Below are 16,530 nucleotides of genomic sequence, written 5' to 3' on the forward strand. Positions count from 1 at the left end.
CCTTAGGGATCATGCACACAAACGTATTTTTCGTCTGTGTCCATTCCATATTTTTTTGGTGGCCCTTATGCAGGACCATTCACTTCAATGGGTCCACAATAAAACTGAAATTACTGTGTGCTTTTCCGTGTCTGTATGTCCGCATGTCCATTCCGCAAAAAATAAAAAATAAAAAAATAGAACATGTCCTGTTCTTGTCTGTTTTGCAGACAAAAACAGACATTGTTACAATGGATCCGCAAAAAAAAAAAATGGATGCAACACAGGTGTCACGCAGATGTCATAATTTTTTTTGTGGATCCTTGTTCTCGGACCACAAAATTCATATGGTCATGTGCATGAGCCCTAAATGGTATCACTAACACGATATATATGGTATATTATATAAGAAAAAGAAGCCGCAGCACATCCAACTTCAGTGAAGAAAGTAGTGCCCTTTATTCACCAGCTATTCTTCTAACAGAAATTGGATACAGTGCCACTGAAGTGGCGGTCACCCCTACTGCTGGCCCTTCGGTCTCAGGTTCCCAGGGTTCTGGTCTCCCCCCTGAGCCGGGCCACTCTGCTAGCGTTACCCCTGTCTCATGGGTATCAGTCACTCTCATAGCAGGCCACAGTTCCGGGAAGTCTCTACCTATTATGAGTTCATAACGTAGATTTGTGGCGACAGCCAACTCGTGGGTCTATCTACCGGCCACAGTGGTTAGAGACACCAGCGCGGTGGGGTAGTCTTTTAAAGGGGTTCTGCAGTTTTTTTAAACTGATGATCTATCCTCTAGATAGATCATCAGCATCTGATCGGCGGGGGTCCGACACCCGGGATCCCTGCCGATCAGCTGTTTGAGCCGCGGCCTTCTCGCTGTTTACCGCAGGTCCAGTGACATCCTTCATAGTATCACTGGCCTCGGTGCGGCTAAGCTCCATTCAAGTGAACAGAGCTCAGCCCCGCCCAGGCCATGGATACTAGTCGTGACATCACTGGGCCTACAGTAAACAACGAGAAGGCCGTGGCACTGCTGCCACCGCCGCTGCCTTCTCAAACAGCTGATCGGCAGGGGTTCTGGGTGTCGGACCCCTGCCAATCAGATGCTGATGATCTATCCAGAGGATAGATCATCAGTTTAAAAAAACTGCAGAACCCCTTTAAGTCTCCGTGGATGCACATCACCCCGACTTTCCGGCCAATATGCGCAGTGGACCGCACCAGAGTAGCCCTTACTAGGGTCACCAGACTCCTTAAGTCCAGCAGAGCTCCGCCGGAGTGTCTCCCACTTCCACCTGGCACAAGTGATCTAGAGACTCTGGGGTATCTGTGTCCATGGGCTCAACCCGATGGGGACAGTCAGTCCTTACATGGCCAGGCTCCTGACACCGCCAGCAGACTATCGGAACCAGGTCCGCCGTGGGTACATCCCAGGTGAGTTTTATCGGCTCAAATCTCCGGGCCTGGGGTGGAGATTTCCGGGGTTTGCCAACCCCCCTCCTGACAGAACCCTCCTTTAGATTCCAGGTAGCTTTATAGCGTTCCACCAGGTCCACCATCTCAAGGGCATTGCCAGGAGACACCTGACCGATCCAGTGCTGGATAGGGTATGGCAAAGCCCTCCAGAACATATCGGTTAACAGACAATCCAGCATAGCAGTGGGACTCAGCACGTCAGGCTGTAGCCATTTTTGCAAGAGGTGAAGTAAGTTATAAGTCACAGGGGCCTGATGAGATACACCCAAAATTATTAAAAGAGCTTAGTGGTGAGCTGGCAAAACCGTTAACAGATTTATTTAACCAATCATTAGTAACAGGAGTCATCCCGGAAGATTGGAAATTGGCAAATGTCGTGCCCATTCACAAGAAAGGTAGTAGGGAGGAATCGAGCAACTATAGACCAGTGAGTCTGACATCAATAATAGGCAAATTAATGGAAACCCTATTAAAGGATAGGATTGTGGAACATCTAAAATCCCATGGATTGCAAGATGAAAAACAACATGGGTTTACTTCAGGGAGATCATGTCAAACAAATCTTATAGATTTTTTTGACTGGGTGAATAAAATAATAGACGGTGGAGGTGCAGTAGACATCGCATATCTAGATTTTAGTAAGGCTTTTGACACTGTCCCACATAGAAGACTTATCAATAAACTGCAGTCATTGAGCATGGACTCCCATATTGTTGAGTGGATTAGGCAGTGGCTGAGTGACAGACAACAGAGGGTTGTAGTCAATGGAGAACATTCAAAACAAGGTAATGTTACCAGTGGGGTTCCACAGGGATCTGTACTGGGACCGATTTTGTTTAATATCTTCATAAGTGATATTGCAAAAGGCCTCGCTGGTAAGGTTTGTCTTTTTGCTGATGACACAAAGATATGTAACAGGGTTGATGTTCCTGGAGGGAAACGACAAATGGAAAAGGATTTAGGAAAACTAGAAGAATGGTCAGAACTCTGGAAACTGAAATTTAATGTGGATAAGTGCAAGATAATGCACCTGGGGCGTAAAAGCCCAAGGGCAGAATATAGAATATTTGACACAGTCCTGACCTCAGTAACTGAGGAAAGGGATTTAGGAGTAATTATTTCAGAAGACTTAAAGGTGGGAAGACAATGTAATAGAGCAGCACGAAATGCCAGCAGAATGCTTGGATGTATAGGGAGAGGTATAAGCAGTAGAAAGAGTGAAGTGCTTATGCCGCTGTACAGAACACTGGTGAGACCTCACTTGGAGTATTGTGCGCAGTACTGGAGGCCATATCTCCAGAAGGATATAGATACTCTAGAGAGAGTTCAGAGAAGAGCTACTAAACTAGTACATGGATTGCAGGATAAAACTTACCAGGAAAGGTTAAAAGGACCTTAATATGTATAGCTTGGAAGAAAGAAGAGACAGAGGGGATATGATAGAAACTTTTAAATACATAAAGGGAATCAACTCGGTAAAGGAAGAGAGCATATTTAAAAGAAGAAAAACTACCACAAGAGGACACAGTTTTAAATTAGAGGGGCAAAGGTTTAAAAGTAATATAAGGAAGTATTACTTTACTGAGAGAGTAGTGGATGCATGGAATAGCCTTCCTGCAGAAGTGGTAGCTGCAAATACAGTGAAGGGGTTTAAGCATGCATGGGATAGGCATAAGGCCATCCTTCATATAAGATAGGGCCGGGGGCTATCCATAGTATTTAGTATATTGGGCAGACTAGATGGGCCAAATGGTTCTTATCTGCCGACACATTCTATGTTTCTATGTTTCTATAATACTGGGGTCTTGCAGGCTCAGACGGGTTGAACCCCCATTGATGCACCCGCTGGGCCCGGACCAACACATTCACCCCCAGTCTTGCCAGAATCTCACCTTTGAGTTTCCGGTAGTCGGCCGCTTGATCGTCCGGCAAGTCGAAATACACCTGCTGGGAATCGGATGCCAGAAACGGAGCAACGACCTCAGCCCACTGGTCACGGGGTAGCTTTTCCCTGATGGCCACTTCCTCGTACATTGGCAGGTAGGTTTCGATGTTGTCTGCGGGAGTCATCTTAGGAATCGCGGCACGGACTGCTTTCCGGGCATCATGGACGCTCGGGGTTGCTCCTGCTGTCTGCAAAGCCATCACGTGTTGTAGCAGCAACTGGTTAGTCTCCTGCTGCTGCTTATTAGCCTCGCGTTGCTGCAGGTTTGTCTCTCGCTGCTGCAGATTAGCCTCCATGAGGGCCTTCACAACAGCCTCCATTTTGTCGTGGGGCACTGGTTGTAATACAGCTGGTGTAATGTACGACATACAACCGTGCCTGAAAAATGCAGAAACCAAAAATATCGTTGTTTATGCCAGCCTCACTGCTCTTGCCCGAATCCTCCACAAATTGTGGGGTTTCGCTCTGGTAGACAGGATTAGCGGACGCAGTATAGAGGCAACAAGTTCTTTGGATCAAACAGTTCAGTGTTTTATTCACACTTTAGGCAAATGACAAAACAAGCAGTCATAAACAAGCAAAAAGTCACGTTGCGGTCTTGATGGTAATTCACACCATGTGGCAATTCTGCCTCAAAGAGTCCTTGAGCATAGCAGCATTAACCTATTTTCACGCCAAACAGGTAGCAAGCCTTCATCCAGACACAAGGCTCCCAGATCCCAACACAGAGACCTCGCTTCTGAGCCCAGCTGCCTATTTAAGGACAACCAGGTGCTGCCAAAACCCGGACCGGCACTTAAAGTTCGGTCCGGTATTTGACCTCACCTGGCTGTAAATCAGCCCAGCAGCACATGCTGGGAGGAAAACACCTGTTTTCCCAGACTAAACCTCTCACTGTGTCACAATAAATATATATATATATATATATATATATATATATATATATATATATATATATATATATATACACACACATACACACACACACACACACACATACATACATACATACACACACACACACATATAGATAGTATTATATATATATATATATATATATTATATATATTTATACCCTTATAGAAATATCTTTTCTTTTTTTTCTTCACTACCTGACTAATCTGGTTGGGGCAAATGAGATTATATTGGAGATTATATACACTGCTCAAAAAAATAAAGGGAACACTTAAACAACACAATGTAACTCCAAGTCAATCACACTGTCCACTTAGGAAGCAACACTGAGTGACAATAAATTTCACATGCTGTTGTGCAAATGGGATAGACAACAGGTGGAAATTATAGGCAATTAGCAAGACCCCCCCCAATAAAGGAGTGGTTCTGCAGGTGGTGACCACAGACCACTTCTCAGTTCCTATGCTTCCTGCTAATGTTTTGGTCACTTTTGAATACTGGCGGTGCTTTCACTCTAGTGGTAGCATGAGACGGAGTCTACAACCCACACAAGTGGCTCAGGTAGTGCAGTTTATCCAGGATGGCACATCAATGCGAGCTGTGGCAAGAAGGTTTGCTGTGTCTGTCAGCGTAGTGTCCAGAGCATGGAGGCGCTACCAGGAGACAGGCCAGTAAATCAGGAGATGTGGAGGAGGCCGTAGGAGGGCAACAACCCAGCAGCAGGACCGCTACCTCCGCCTTTGTGCAAGGAGGAACAGGAGGAGCACTGCCAGAGCCCTGCAAAATGACCTCCAGCAGGCCACAAATGTGCATGTATCTGCTCAAACGGTCAGAAACAGACTCCATGAGGGTGATATGAGGGCCCGACGTCCACAGGTGGGGGTTGTGCTTACAGCCCAACACCGTGCAGGACGTTTGGCATTTGCCAGAGAACACCAAGATTGGCAAATTTGCCACTGGCGCCCTGTGCTCTTCACAGATGAAAGCAGGTTCACACTGAGCACATGTGACAGACATGACAGAGTCTGGAGACGCCGTGGAGAACATTCTGCTGCCTGCAACATCCTCCAGCATGACCGGTTTGGCATTGGGTCAGTAATGGTGTGGGGTGGCATTTCTTTGGAGGGCCGCACAGCCCTCCATGTGCTCGCCAGAGGTAGCCTGACTGCCATTAGGTACCGAGATGAGATCCTCAGACCCCTTGTGAGACCATATGCTGGTGCGGTTGGCCCTGGGTTCCTCCTAATGCAAGACAATGCTAGACCTCATGTGGCTGGAGTGTGTCAGCAGTTCCTGCAAGACGAAGGCATTGATTCTATGGACTGGCCCGCCCGTTCCCCAGACCTGAATCCAATTGAGCACATCTGGGACATCATGTCTCACTCTATCCAACAACGTCAAGTTGCACCACAGACTGTCCAGGAGTTGGCAGATGCTTTAGTCCAGGTCTGGGAGGAGATCCCTCAGGAGACCGTCCGCCACCTCATCAGGAGCATGCACAGGCGTTGTAGGGAGGTCATACAGGCACGTGGAGGCCACACACACACTACTGAGCCTCATTTTGACTTGTTTTAAAGACATTACATCAAAGTTGGATCAGCCTGTAGTGTGTTTTTCCACTTTAATTTTGAGTGTGACTCCAAATCCAGACCTCCATGGGTTAAAAATTTTTATTTCCATTTTTTTTATTTTTGTGTGATTTTGTTGTCAGCACATTCAACTATGTAAAGAACAAAGTATTTCAGAAGAATATTTAATTAACTCAGATCTAGGATGTGTTATTTTTGTGTTCCCTTTATTTTTTTGAGCAGTGTATTTCTATACTATGTATATAGATATATAGAGAAATGTTTCACTGTGTCTTCTTCACTCTTCCTTCACTGGATCGCGCTGTGAAGTGAAGAAGGAGGAGGCTAAAATAAGGACGGGGAGCGCTGGGTCATGTAAACATATGACCACCGCGACTAGACAATTATGGTGGTCAACAGATACTATTCTGCCGAGAAACTAATGCTATAGGCTCGGTTATTGCTGGGCAGAAGGAAGTCGGGTACATCGTGGGGAAGAGCTGCAGAGAGCAGTGAAGCAGCGTTCGCGCTCTTTCAGGCTGCCGACGTTTATACACGTGCTAGATGCACGGGACATGTGTAGTTAGCACGTACATAGCCGTATGGCAGTCGGGAAGGGGTTAATTACTTCTCCATGTCATATCATAAGCTGACCAATGATGGTGTTTAAGTGATTAGTTACAGTGGTTATATGTTCTTACATTTAATTTTATTAACAACCAATACGTTGATGTCAATGGTAGAATATGTGTGTCACTCAGACAGATAACTCATAAATATTACACACATATAGTATAAACTCAATCTTTATTGTTTAAAAGAGAACAATTAAATACATAATACAGCAAAAAAAAATTGCTAAAAAATTGCATATAGTGGTAGCAGTGCAGGAATGTACTGCGACAAGTATAAAACCACCATCCCTCCAAAAGTAATAACTCCTATGGATCGTTCGCGCAGTCAATGGAAAGATTGCACACCAACAATTGATACAAATATTGTGCAGAAATCACATGTAAAGGTATAAATAATGGGCAAATCTAAGACCTAAAACCTCATGCCATAATACCTAATCCTACCCATTGCAATGTCATTGCATATAAGTTAGACATGGAGTCTCCACCGGAATCTCCAAGTACATCACAGGTGTGCTAACATAAATGCAACCAAAAACAATGGGCAATGGATAATAATAGGCATAAAGCAAGCAAATACTGACCAGGAGAGGAGAGAGGATGATGGCACCAACCCGACGTGCGTTTCGCCTCGCTTCTTCAGGGGAGCCCCCTGAAGAAGCGAGGCGAAACGTGCTGGAAAATGCTGGAGGCATGCCTGAGGCCTAAACTAGGCATTAACACCAAACAATCTTATTTGCGGGGATACAGAGGGAGTTAGCTCCCTCTGCAATTGCTTACATGCAGCGGGTGCCATTGCCCGCTGCATGTAAAAGGTTAAACAGCCCGGTCCAGGTATTGGAAATCCATGCCATAGTTTAGACATGACTCATTTTTCCATACAGAGTTTCTAAAATCATGTCACAGATAAAAAACCTGACATGCAGAAACCAAAGCGGATGTTCACAATGGTGCTAACTTGGTGAATGCATACTCAGCATAAAAAAAACCTGTAAAAACCACATTCGAAATTCAAGGGTCAGCCTCGGATTTCTGCCATGACAAATAAACCACATTTTTGTGATAAGTAATTTTATAGTCTGAACATACCCATAATGTTTGCTCTTGTCCTCATATTTCTGGCTTACACGTGGTTGCAGGTCAATCTTTAAAAATGTTTCTCTATCCTGAGACCTATTCCTGTTCATGGATCCAAGCAACGCTGTGCGTGTGATTTAATTGCCGCTGGAGTTCTAGTGTCTGCTCCACAGGTTTACCCAGTTCCTCTCTATGGTAATTCCAAGACTTGAGTTTGCGGACTTGCTGCCATACTACATATCTGTACTGCCTTGTTAAATTTCTATACATGTGCCTGGAGTGTCTGAACTGTCTCCTGAAATTCCATTACCTTCACCAATCATGTCTGAACTGTCTTGTCAAATATCTGTTCCAGTTGTTCTTGAACTGTCTTACTTGTACCTTCCCCTTGCCTTCCTGCTCAGCAGTGCGCTTGTTATACCAGTGGCTGTGCCCACTGCATCACTACTGGTGGGTATGGCCCCCAAGGCGTTCACCTGCTCTCCTCTGCTGCTCCCTCCAACAGATATGGCTGCTGGAGCAGTGCTACTCTGTTCACTCCATACATACTGAGGCCTGCTCCAACTTTTATTGCCCGTATGACACATGAGCTCCCTCATGTGTACACCTTCATTTTCCCTGGCCTTTTGCTGGCTACCTCATGGTATAAAAAGCCTGTGGGAAGGTGCCTGAAGCATAGGTTCTAGTTAGCTAGTTTCCTGCAAAAGTGCACCATTGTCTTGTTAGCCTGCCCATGTACTGATCTCGGCCTGTTTCCAGCTTTGACCTCTTCCTCATTTTGACCCAGTGCCCTGATCTTTGGACTGTTTACTGGATTGCTAATCTGTTGCCTGCCCCCACCTCGGCTTGTTCTCTGACTATGGTTTTGCCTGATCCTACGGTGCTCCGCACTAGTGTCTCTTGAAGCCTGGGGATCAGCAGCCACTGAATGGAGACTGCTTCAAGAGGTAGCAGTTTGGCGGTTCCCCCATGAGTCCTTATCCCCCCAAATTTTTCTCCGAATTACGACCGGTTATATAAAATTGGGTCACTTCTAAATTATCTGTCTGAAAAATGTTCAACTGTTTATACCCCCTCTGAAAATGTATCAGTTGAGGAGTCACTTGTTAAATTTAAAGGGAACCTGTCACCTGGATTTTGTGTACAAAGCTGAGTACATGGGCTGCTAGATGGCCGCTAGCACATCCGCAATACCCAGTCCCCATAGCTCTGTGTGCTTTTATTGTGTCAAAAAAAACAATTTGATACATATGCAAATTAACCTGAGATGAGTCCTGTATGTGATATGAGTCAGGGACAGGACTCATCTCAGGTTAATTTGCATATGTATCAAATCAGTTTTTATACACAATAAAAGCACACAGAGCTATGGGGACTGGGTATTGCGGATGTGCTAGTGGCCATCTAGCAACCCATGTCCTCAGCTCTATACACTAAATCCAGGTGACAGGTTTACTTTAAGTAAATTCTGTTCACTAAACCAATTAGGTAATGTGCTATAAAATACAGTATATGCTAACTAGCTTGCTGAAGCACCAATTAGGTAAGGCTACTTTCACACTGGCGTCTTGGCATTTCCGTTTGTGAGATCTGTTCAGGGCTCTCACAAGCGGTCCAAAACGGATCAGTTTTATCATAATGCATTATGAATGGAAAAGGATCCGCTCAGAATGCATCAGTTTGCCTCCGTTCCTCCTCCATTCCGCTTTGGAGGCGGACACCAAAACGCTGCTTGCAACGTTTTGGTGTCCGTCTGACGAAACTGAGCCAAACGGATCCATTCTGACACACAATGTAAGTCAATGGGGACGGATCCATTTTCTATGGCACAATAGAAAACGGATCCGTCTTCCATTGACTTTCAATGGTGTTCAAGACGGATCCGTCTTGGCTATGTTAAAGATAATACAAACGGATCCGTTCTGAACGGATGCAGACGTTTGTATTATCTGAATGGATCCGTCTGTGCAGATCCATGACGGATCCGCACCAAACGCGAGTGTGAAAGTAGTCTAACTTGTGTGCTATAAAAATACAGTAAATGCTTACTAGCCTACTACTATGTATTACTTTTATTTTTCTTAGTTTTGTACAATTTTTTTTTTTCTTAACCACAATGGCTGTAGGACATCTCCTGAGCTCACATTTTAATCACAAAAATGAGGCCGTTACAGCGCAGGCGCATAAGAAAACAAGCCTTTTTTCTGCTACATCTCTGCTATTGGTCATTCAGCATTGTCTGACCAATAGAAGCAAACACCGGTATGGCCCGATTGGTCCCCCGGCAGTTAGGGATCATGTACACGAATGTATTTTCTTTCCGTGTCAGTTTAGTTTTTTTTTGCAAACCGTATACGGAACCATTCATTTCAATGGGTCCGCAAAAAAAACGGAAGTTACTCCGTGTGCATTCCGTTTCCGTATGTTCGTATTTCCGTTCCGCAAAAAAATAGAACAGGTCTTATTATTGTCCGCATTACGGACAAGTATAGCACTGTTCTATTAGGGGCCAGCTGTTCCGTTCCGCAAATCCGAATTTTTTGCGGACCGCAAAATACATACGGTCGTGTGCATGAGCCCTTAGCAGTGATGGTCTATTGTTAATGACAGCAGCCATCATTATCTGGTCACTTGTCACTTTCAACAGTGACTGTCTAAAGTCATGCCGCAAATATACGGTATGGTGTGCTTACATTCAGCTTGCCATGCCGTATGGTATCCTAGTGGTATCTGAATATTTTAATGTACAATGAAATGACAGAATGTGGAAGAAAGAGCTGGCGTCTAATGGGAGAAAAGTGATCCAGGAAAGATTTTTCTTTAAGATTTTACTATCAGAACAGAATTTAGAATAACAGATTACAGTGGAGACTGAAGAAGGAAAATATGTGCTTTTAATAGTTAATGATTATCACTCACCAGTGCCAATACCTGTAGGAATGTCCTCCTCCTTACACAGCTGGGTTTCACCCACATTTGTCTCCTCTTCTTCGGTTATGTCTTCAGCTTTCATATCGCTCACATTTGTAACCTAATTCACACCATATAGAACAAATAATGTACAAGTAAGGAGAGGACTGAGGGTGCTGCCACGCGGCGCAGTTGTGATGTAGAGGAAAGCTGCACACAGTTACCAGATCAATAAACACGCATTCACAATGCAGTTATAGAATTTAGCCATTGATTTCATTAATTGTAGCCGGCTAGATTATTTATCTGGGTTGTGAAAGCATGTTTGTTGATGCAGTAGGGCTACCACATAGGTGTGAACTTTCTTCGCCCTACGCCAGTTTTTGGCATAATTTTTTTTTCACAAGACCTCATTTTGCGGCTTTTTAAAAGCCCATGCAACAGTATCTTCTGCCCTACGCCAGTTTTTGGCCTAAAAATTTTTACAAGACACCATTTTGCGTCTTTTTAAAAGCCCATGCAACAATATCTTGTTGCACAGGGTTTTTTACGGAATCCTCGCCACTTTGGAGGTGCATTGGCCCTGGCATTTTACTCACTCCACTAGATGATTGTCATAGAAAAGCTGGAGTAGCATTTCTAGACAAAAGTGTTAGGTTTAAAGGGGTTATCCAAGTTCTGAAACAGCCCCCACATGTGCCGGACCCCTCCTGGTCCCCGCACCGCCGCTGCTGCTTCTCCCTGTACACATATGAAAACATCAAGTGTCGGGGAGACGAGCAGCCAATAGCAGGCGCGGACGGGGACGAGCCACCCTAGCGTCACCCGCGATGCTAGGGAGGCTTGTCCCAGTCCCCGACTGCCATTGGCTGCTCCCCCCCCCCCCCCCATCCATGTACAGGGAGAAGCAGCAGTGCGGGGACAGTATATTCCCTCTGAGTGGCCCAGCACATGGGGATAACCCCTTTAAAGATGAGCCAAATGTAACAATGTACAACATTTGACAAATGTGACGCTAAGTACACCGACGCTGACTTGTAAAACTGACCTAAGATATTACCCTCATAATAATTTCCCTCTTAAAAGGTATATTTAGACATTGTGTTGTAGTTAAAAACAATCAAAACTGCCTCTGAAAAATCACTTGCAGCATTACTACAGTAATTTGCAGAATGTATGTGACAGCATACTTTTTACAGGTGAAACATATAAAAGAAATCTGCTTCTCCTATAAAAACGCTTGGCCAGTTATCACACTGAAAAAACTGTGGCAAATTGTGGTAAAACTGCATGTGGTTTTACAGATACAGGTTTGAGGGGTTTTTAGCCGCACCCCTACCACAGTCTGAATGCACCCTACAATGAAACTAAACGTTTATCACCACAAGCTGTCATGTGTGAACATCTACACCTGACATAAAATAAACTCCACACACACTAGCTGAAGGACTCGGGTATATTTCATCTATTTCATTTAATGCTTGCATGTGTTGTTAAAAGATAGACACTATCCACTATAACAGTGACATCTACAGCACCCCGCCCCCATAACAGTGAGCTCCACGGCCCCCCACCACTTAACACTGACCCCCCCCCCCCAGTGATCCATTCCTTTAACCCCTTAAGGACTCAGCCCTATTTCACCTTAACCACCTGCCATCTGGGCCATTTGCCCCCTTCCTGACCAGGCCAAATTTTGTAAAACTGACATATCTCACTTTATGTGGTAATAACTTTGGAACGCCTTTATTTATCCAAGTCATTCAGAGATTGTTTTCTCGTGACACATTGTACTTCATGATAGTCATAAATTTGAGTCAAAATATTTCACCTTTATTTATGAAAAAATCCCAAATTTACCCAAAAATTTGAAAAATTCGCAATTTTCTAAATTTCAATTTCTCTGCTTTTAAAACAGAAAGTGATACCTAATAAAATATTTATTATTTAACATTCCCCATATGTCTACTTTATGTTGGCATCATTTTGGAAATGTCATTTTATTTTTTTAGGACGTTAGAAGGCTTAGAAGTTTAGAAGCAATTCTTCAAATTTTTAAGAAAATTGCCAAAACCCACTTTTTAAGGACCAGTTCAGGTCTGAAGTCACTTTGTGGGGCCTACATAGTGGATACCCCCATAAATGACCCCATTGTAGAAACTACACCCCTCAAGGTATTCAAAACCGATTTTACAAACTTTGTTAACCCTTTAGGCGTTCCACAAGAATTAAAGGAAAATGGAGATCAAATTTTTAAATTTCACTTTTTGGGCAGATTTTCCATTTTAAATCAATTTTTTTTCTTTAACACATCGATGGTTAACAACCAAACAAAACTCAATATTTATTACCCAGATTCTGCGGTTTACAGAAACACCCCACATGTGGTCATAAACTGCTGTATGGGCACACGGCAGGACACAGAAGAAAAGGAGCTCCACATGGTTTTTAGATGCCATGTCCCATTTGAAGCCCCCTGATGCACCCTTACAGTAGAAACTCCCAAGAAGTGACCCCATTTTGGAAACTAGGGGATAAGGTGCCAGTTTTATTAGTACTATTTTTGGGTACATATGATTTTTTGATCATTCATTATAACACTTTATGGGGCAAGGTGACCAAAAAATTGGTTGTTTTAGCACAGTTTCTATTTATTTATTTTTACAGCATTCACCTGAGGGGTTCAGTCAAGTGACATTTTTATAGAGCAGATTGTTACGGACGTGGCGATACCTAATATGTATACTTTTTCTCATTTATTAAAGTTTTACACAATAATAGCATTTTTGAAACAGAAAAATTATGTTTTAATGTGTCCATGTTCTGAGAGCTATATTTTTTTTATTTTTTGAGAGATTTTCTTATGTAGGGGCTCATTTTTTGCGGGATGAGGTGACGGTTTTATTGGTACTATTTTGTGGGACATACGCGTTTTTGATCACTTGGTGTTGCACCTTTTGTGATGCAAGGTGACAAAAATTGCTTGTTTTGACACAGTTTTTTTTTACGGTGTTCACCCGAGGGGTTAGGTCATGTGATATTTTCATAGAGCTGGTTTTTACGGACGCGGCAATACCTAATATGTATACTTTTTTTATTTGTTTCACTTTAACATAATAATAGCATTTTTGAAACCAAAAAAATTATGTTTTAGTGTCTCCATGTTCTAAGAGCTATAGTTTTTACAGAGCTGGTTTTTACGGACGCGGCAATACCAAATATGTCTATTTTATTTTTTCTATTTTTAAAATTTTTTTCATTCCTTACTTGGGGACTTTTTTTTTTTACATGTGAAACTTTTTTTTTATATTTTTATTTTCAACCTTTTATTTTTATTTATTTTATTTTACACTTTTCGTCCCCCATAAGGTCATACAAGACCTCTGGGGGACATTTACTTCACTTTTTCTTTTTTTTTTTTTTTCACTGTTGATTTCTCCTGTAACTGGGGCTGACATAGTAGCCCCAGTTACAGGACAAATGCACCCCTAGAGAGGCTGTACAGCAGCAATCGAGCGCTGTAGAGCCTCAGAGCAGGGCTGATCGAGGTCTCTGAGAGACCTCACACAGCTCCTGCACGCTCCGGTCCCGGCGGTCACATGACCGCCGGGCCGGAACAGGAAGCGCATAGCGCTTCCTTCTCTGCATACACAGCGCTCGGTGAGCGCTGTGTCTGCAGCGATCCAGAAGGCAGGGACACCTGGGCACTGTCCCTGCCTTCTCTAAGGGTTGCCCTCCTGTCACTGACAGCGGGCAACCCGATCAGCAGCTGCACGATTAGCGTGCAGCTGCTATTTCTGAAAGGACGTTTTAAAACGTGCTTTCAGAAATAGAGGTCCACCCATAGGACGTTTATATCCTATGGGCGGACGTAAAGCGGTTAAGGACCAGTGTCACTTTAAGTGCTGATAACTTTAAAACGCTTTGACTTATCCAGGCCATTCTGAGATTGTTTTTTCGTCACATATTGTACTTCATGACACTGGTAAAATGAAGTTAAAAAAAAAATCTTTTTTATTTATAAAAAAATTGCAAATTTCCAAGTTTCAATTTCTCTACTTCTATAATACATAGTAATACCTCCAAAAATATAGTTATTACTTTACATTCCCCATATGCCTACTTCATGTTTGGATCATTTTGGGAATGATATTTTAGTTTTTGGGGACGTTACAAGGCTTAGAAGTTTAGACGCAAATCTTGAAATTTTTCAGAAATTTTCAAAAACCCAATTTTTAGGGACCAGTTCAGGTCTGAAGTCAGTTTGTGAGGGTTACTTAATAGAGCCCACCCAAAAATGACCCCATTCTAGAAACTACACCCCTCAAGGTATTCAAAACTGATTTTACAAACTTTGTTAACCCTTTAGGTGTTGCACAAGAATTAATGGAAAATATCACTTTTTTGGCAGATTTTCCATTTTAATAATTTTCTTCCAGTTACAAAGCAAGGGTTAACAGCCAAATCAAACTCAATATTTATGGCCCTGATTCTGTAGTTTACAGAAACACCCCATATGTGGTCGTAAACCGCTGTACGGGCACACGGCAGGGCGCAGAAGGAAAGTAATGCCATACGGTTTTTGGAAGGCAGGTTTTGCTGGACTGTTTTTTTTGACACCATGTCATAGAAACATAGAATGTGTCGGCAGATAAGAACCATTTGGCCCATCTAGTCTGCCCAATATACTAAATACTATGGATTGCCCCTGGCCCTATCTTATATGAAGGATGGCCTTATGCCTATCCCATGCATGCTTAAACTCCTCCACTGTATTTGCAGCTACCACTTCTGCAGGAAGGCTATTCCATGCATCCACTACTGTCTCAGTAAAGTAATACTTCCTGATATTACTTTTAAACCTTTGTCCCTCTAATTTAAAACTATGTCCTCTTGTAGCAGTTTTTCTTCTTTTAAATATTCTCTCCTCTTTTACCTTATGTATTTAAAAGTTTCTATCATATCCCCTCTGTCTCGTCTTTCTTCCAAGCTATACATGTTAAAGAGGACCTTTCACCGATCCTGACATTGTGAACTAAGTATCATGACATATACAGCAGCGCCCGGGGATCTCACTGCACTTACTATTATCCCTGGGCGCCGTTCCGTTCTCCCGTTATGCCCTCCGGTATCTTCTCTCAGTAAGTTATAGTAGGCGGTGTCTGCCCTTGTCCTGTGGGCGTCTCCTTCTTCTAGGCTGTAGCGTTGGCCAATCGCAGCGCACAGCTCACAGCCTGGGAGAAAAAAAACCTCCCAGGCTGTGAGCTGCGATTGGCCAGCGCTGCAGCCTGGGAGAAGGAGACGCCCACAGGACAAGGGAAGACACCGCCTACTATAACTTAGTGAGAGAAGATACCGGAGGGCATAACGGGAGAACGGAGCGGCGCCCAGGGATAATAGTAAGTGCAGGGAGATCCCTGGGCACGGCTCTCCATGTAAGCATACTTCGTTCACAATGTTTTTCCAGGTGAAAGGTCCTCTTTAAGGTCCTTTAATCTTTCCTGGTAAGTTTTATCCTGCAAAAAATCATGTTTTAGTGTTTCCATAGTCTGAGAGCCATAATTTTTTCAGTTTTTGGGCGATTACCTTGGGTAGGGTAGGATTTTTGCAGGATGAGATGATTGTTTTATTGGCACTATTTTGGGGTGCGTGTGACTTTTTGATCGCTTGCTATTACACTTTTTGTGATGTAAGGTGACAAAAAATTGTTTATTTAGCATAATTATTATTTTACATTTTTTACGGTGTTCATCTGAGGGGTTAGGTCATGTGATATTTTTATAGAGCCGGTCGATACAGACGCGGAGATACCTAATATGTATACTTTTTTTGGTTTATGTAAGTTTTACACAATAATATAATTTTTGAAACAAAAAATAAATCATGTTTTAGTGTCTCCATATTCTGAGAGACATCGTTTTTTCCGATTTTGGGCGATTATCTTAGGTAGGGTCTCATTTTTTGCGGGATGAGATAATGGTTTTATTGGCACTATTTTGGGGTGCATATGACTTTTTTATC

At 43.2% G+C, this 16,530-nt stretch overlaps 1 protein-coding gene across 1 annotated transcript in view; it reads right to left on the reverse strand.

Moving 5' to 3' along the window:
* The window catches only part of LOC121003391 (zinc finger protein 260-like), a 79,238-nt gene that overhangs the window by 30,696 nt on the left and 32,012 nt on the right, over nucleotides 1-16,530 (reverse strand). The window contains exon 6 of the mRNA XM_040435214.1: nucleotides 10,519-10,630. Within this exon, the coding sequence (XP_040291148.1) occupies nucleotides 10,519-10,630 (112 nt within the window). The remainder of the gene's footprint in view (nucleotides 1-10,518; nucleotides 10,631-16,530) is intronic.

Source organism: Bufo bufo, chromosome 6 (genome assembly GCF_905171765.1).
Source record: "Bufo bufo chromosome 6, aBufBuf1.1, whole genome shotgun sequence".
NCBI classification, from domain to species: Eukaryota; Metazoa; Chordata; class Amphibia; order Anura; family Bufonidae; genus Bufo; species Bufo bufo.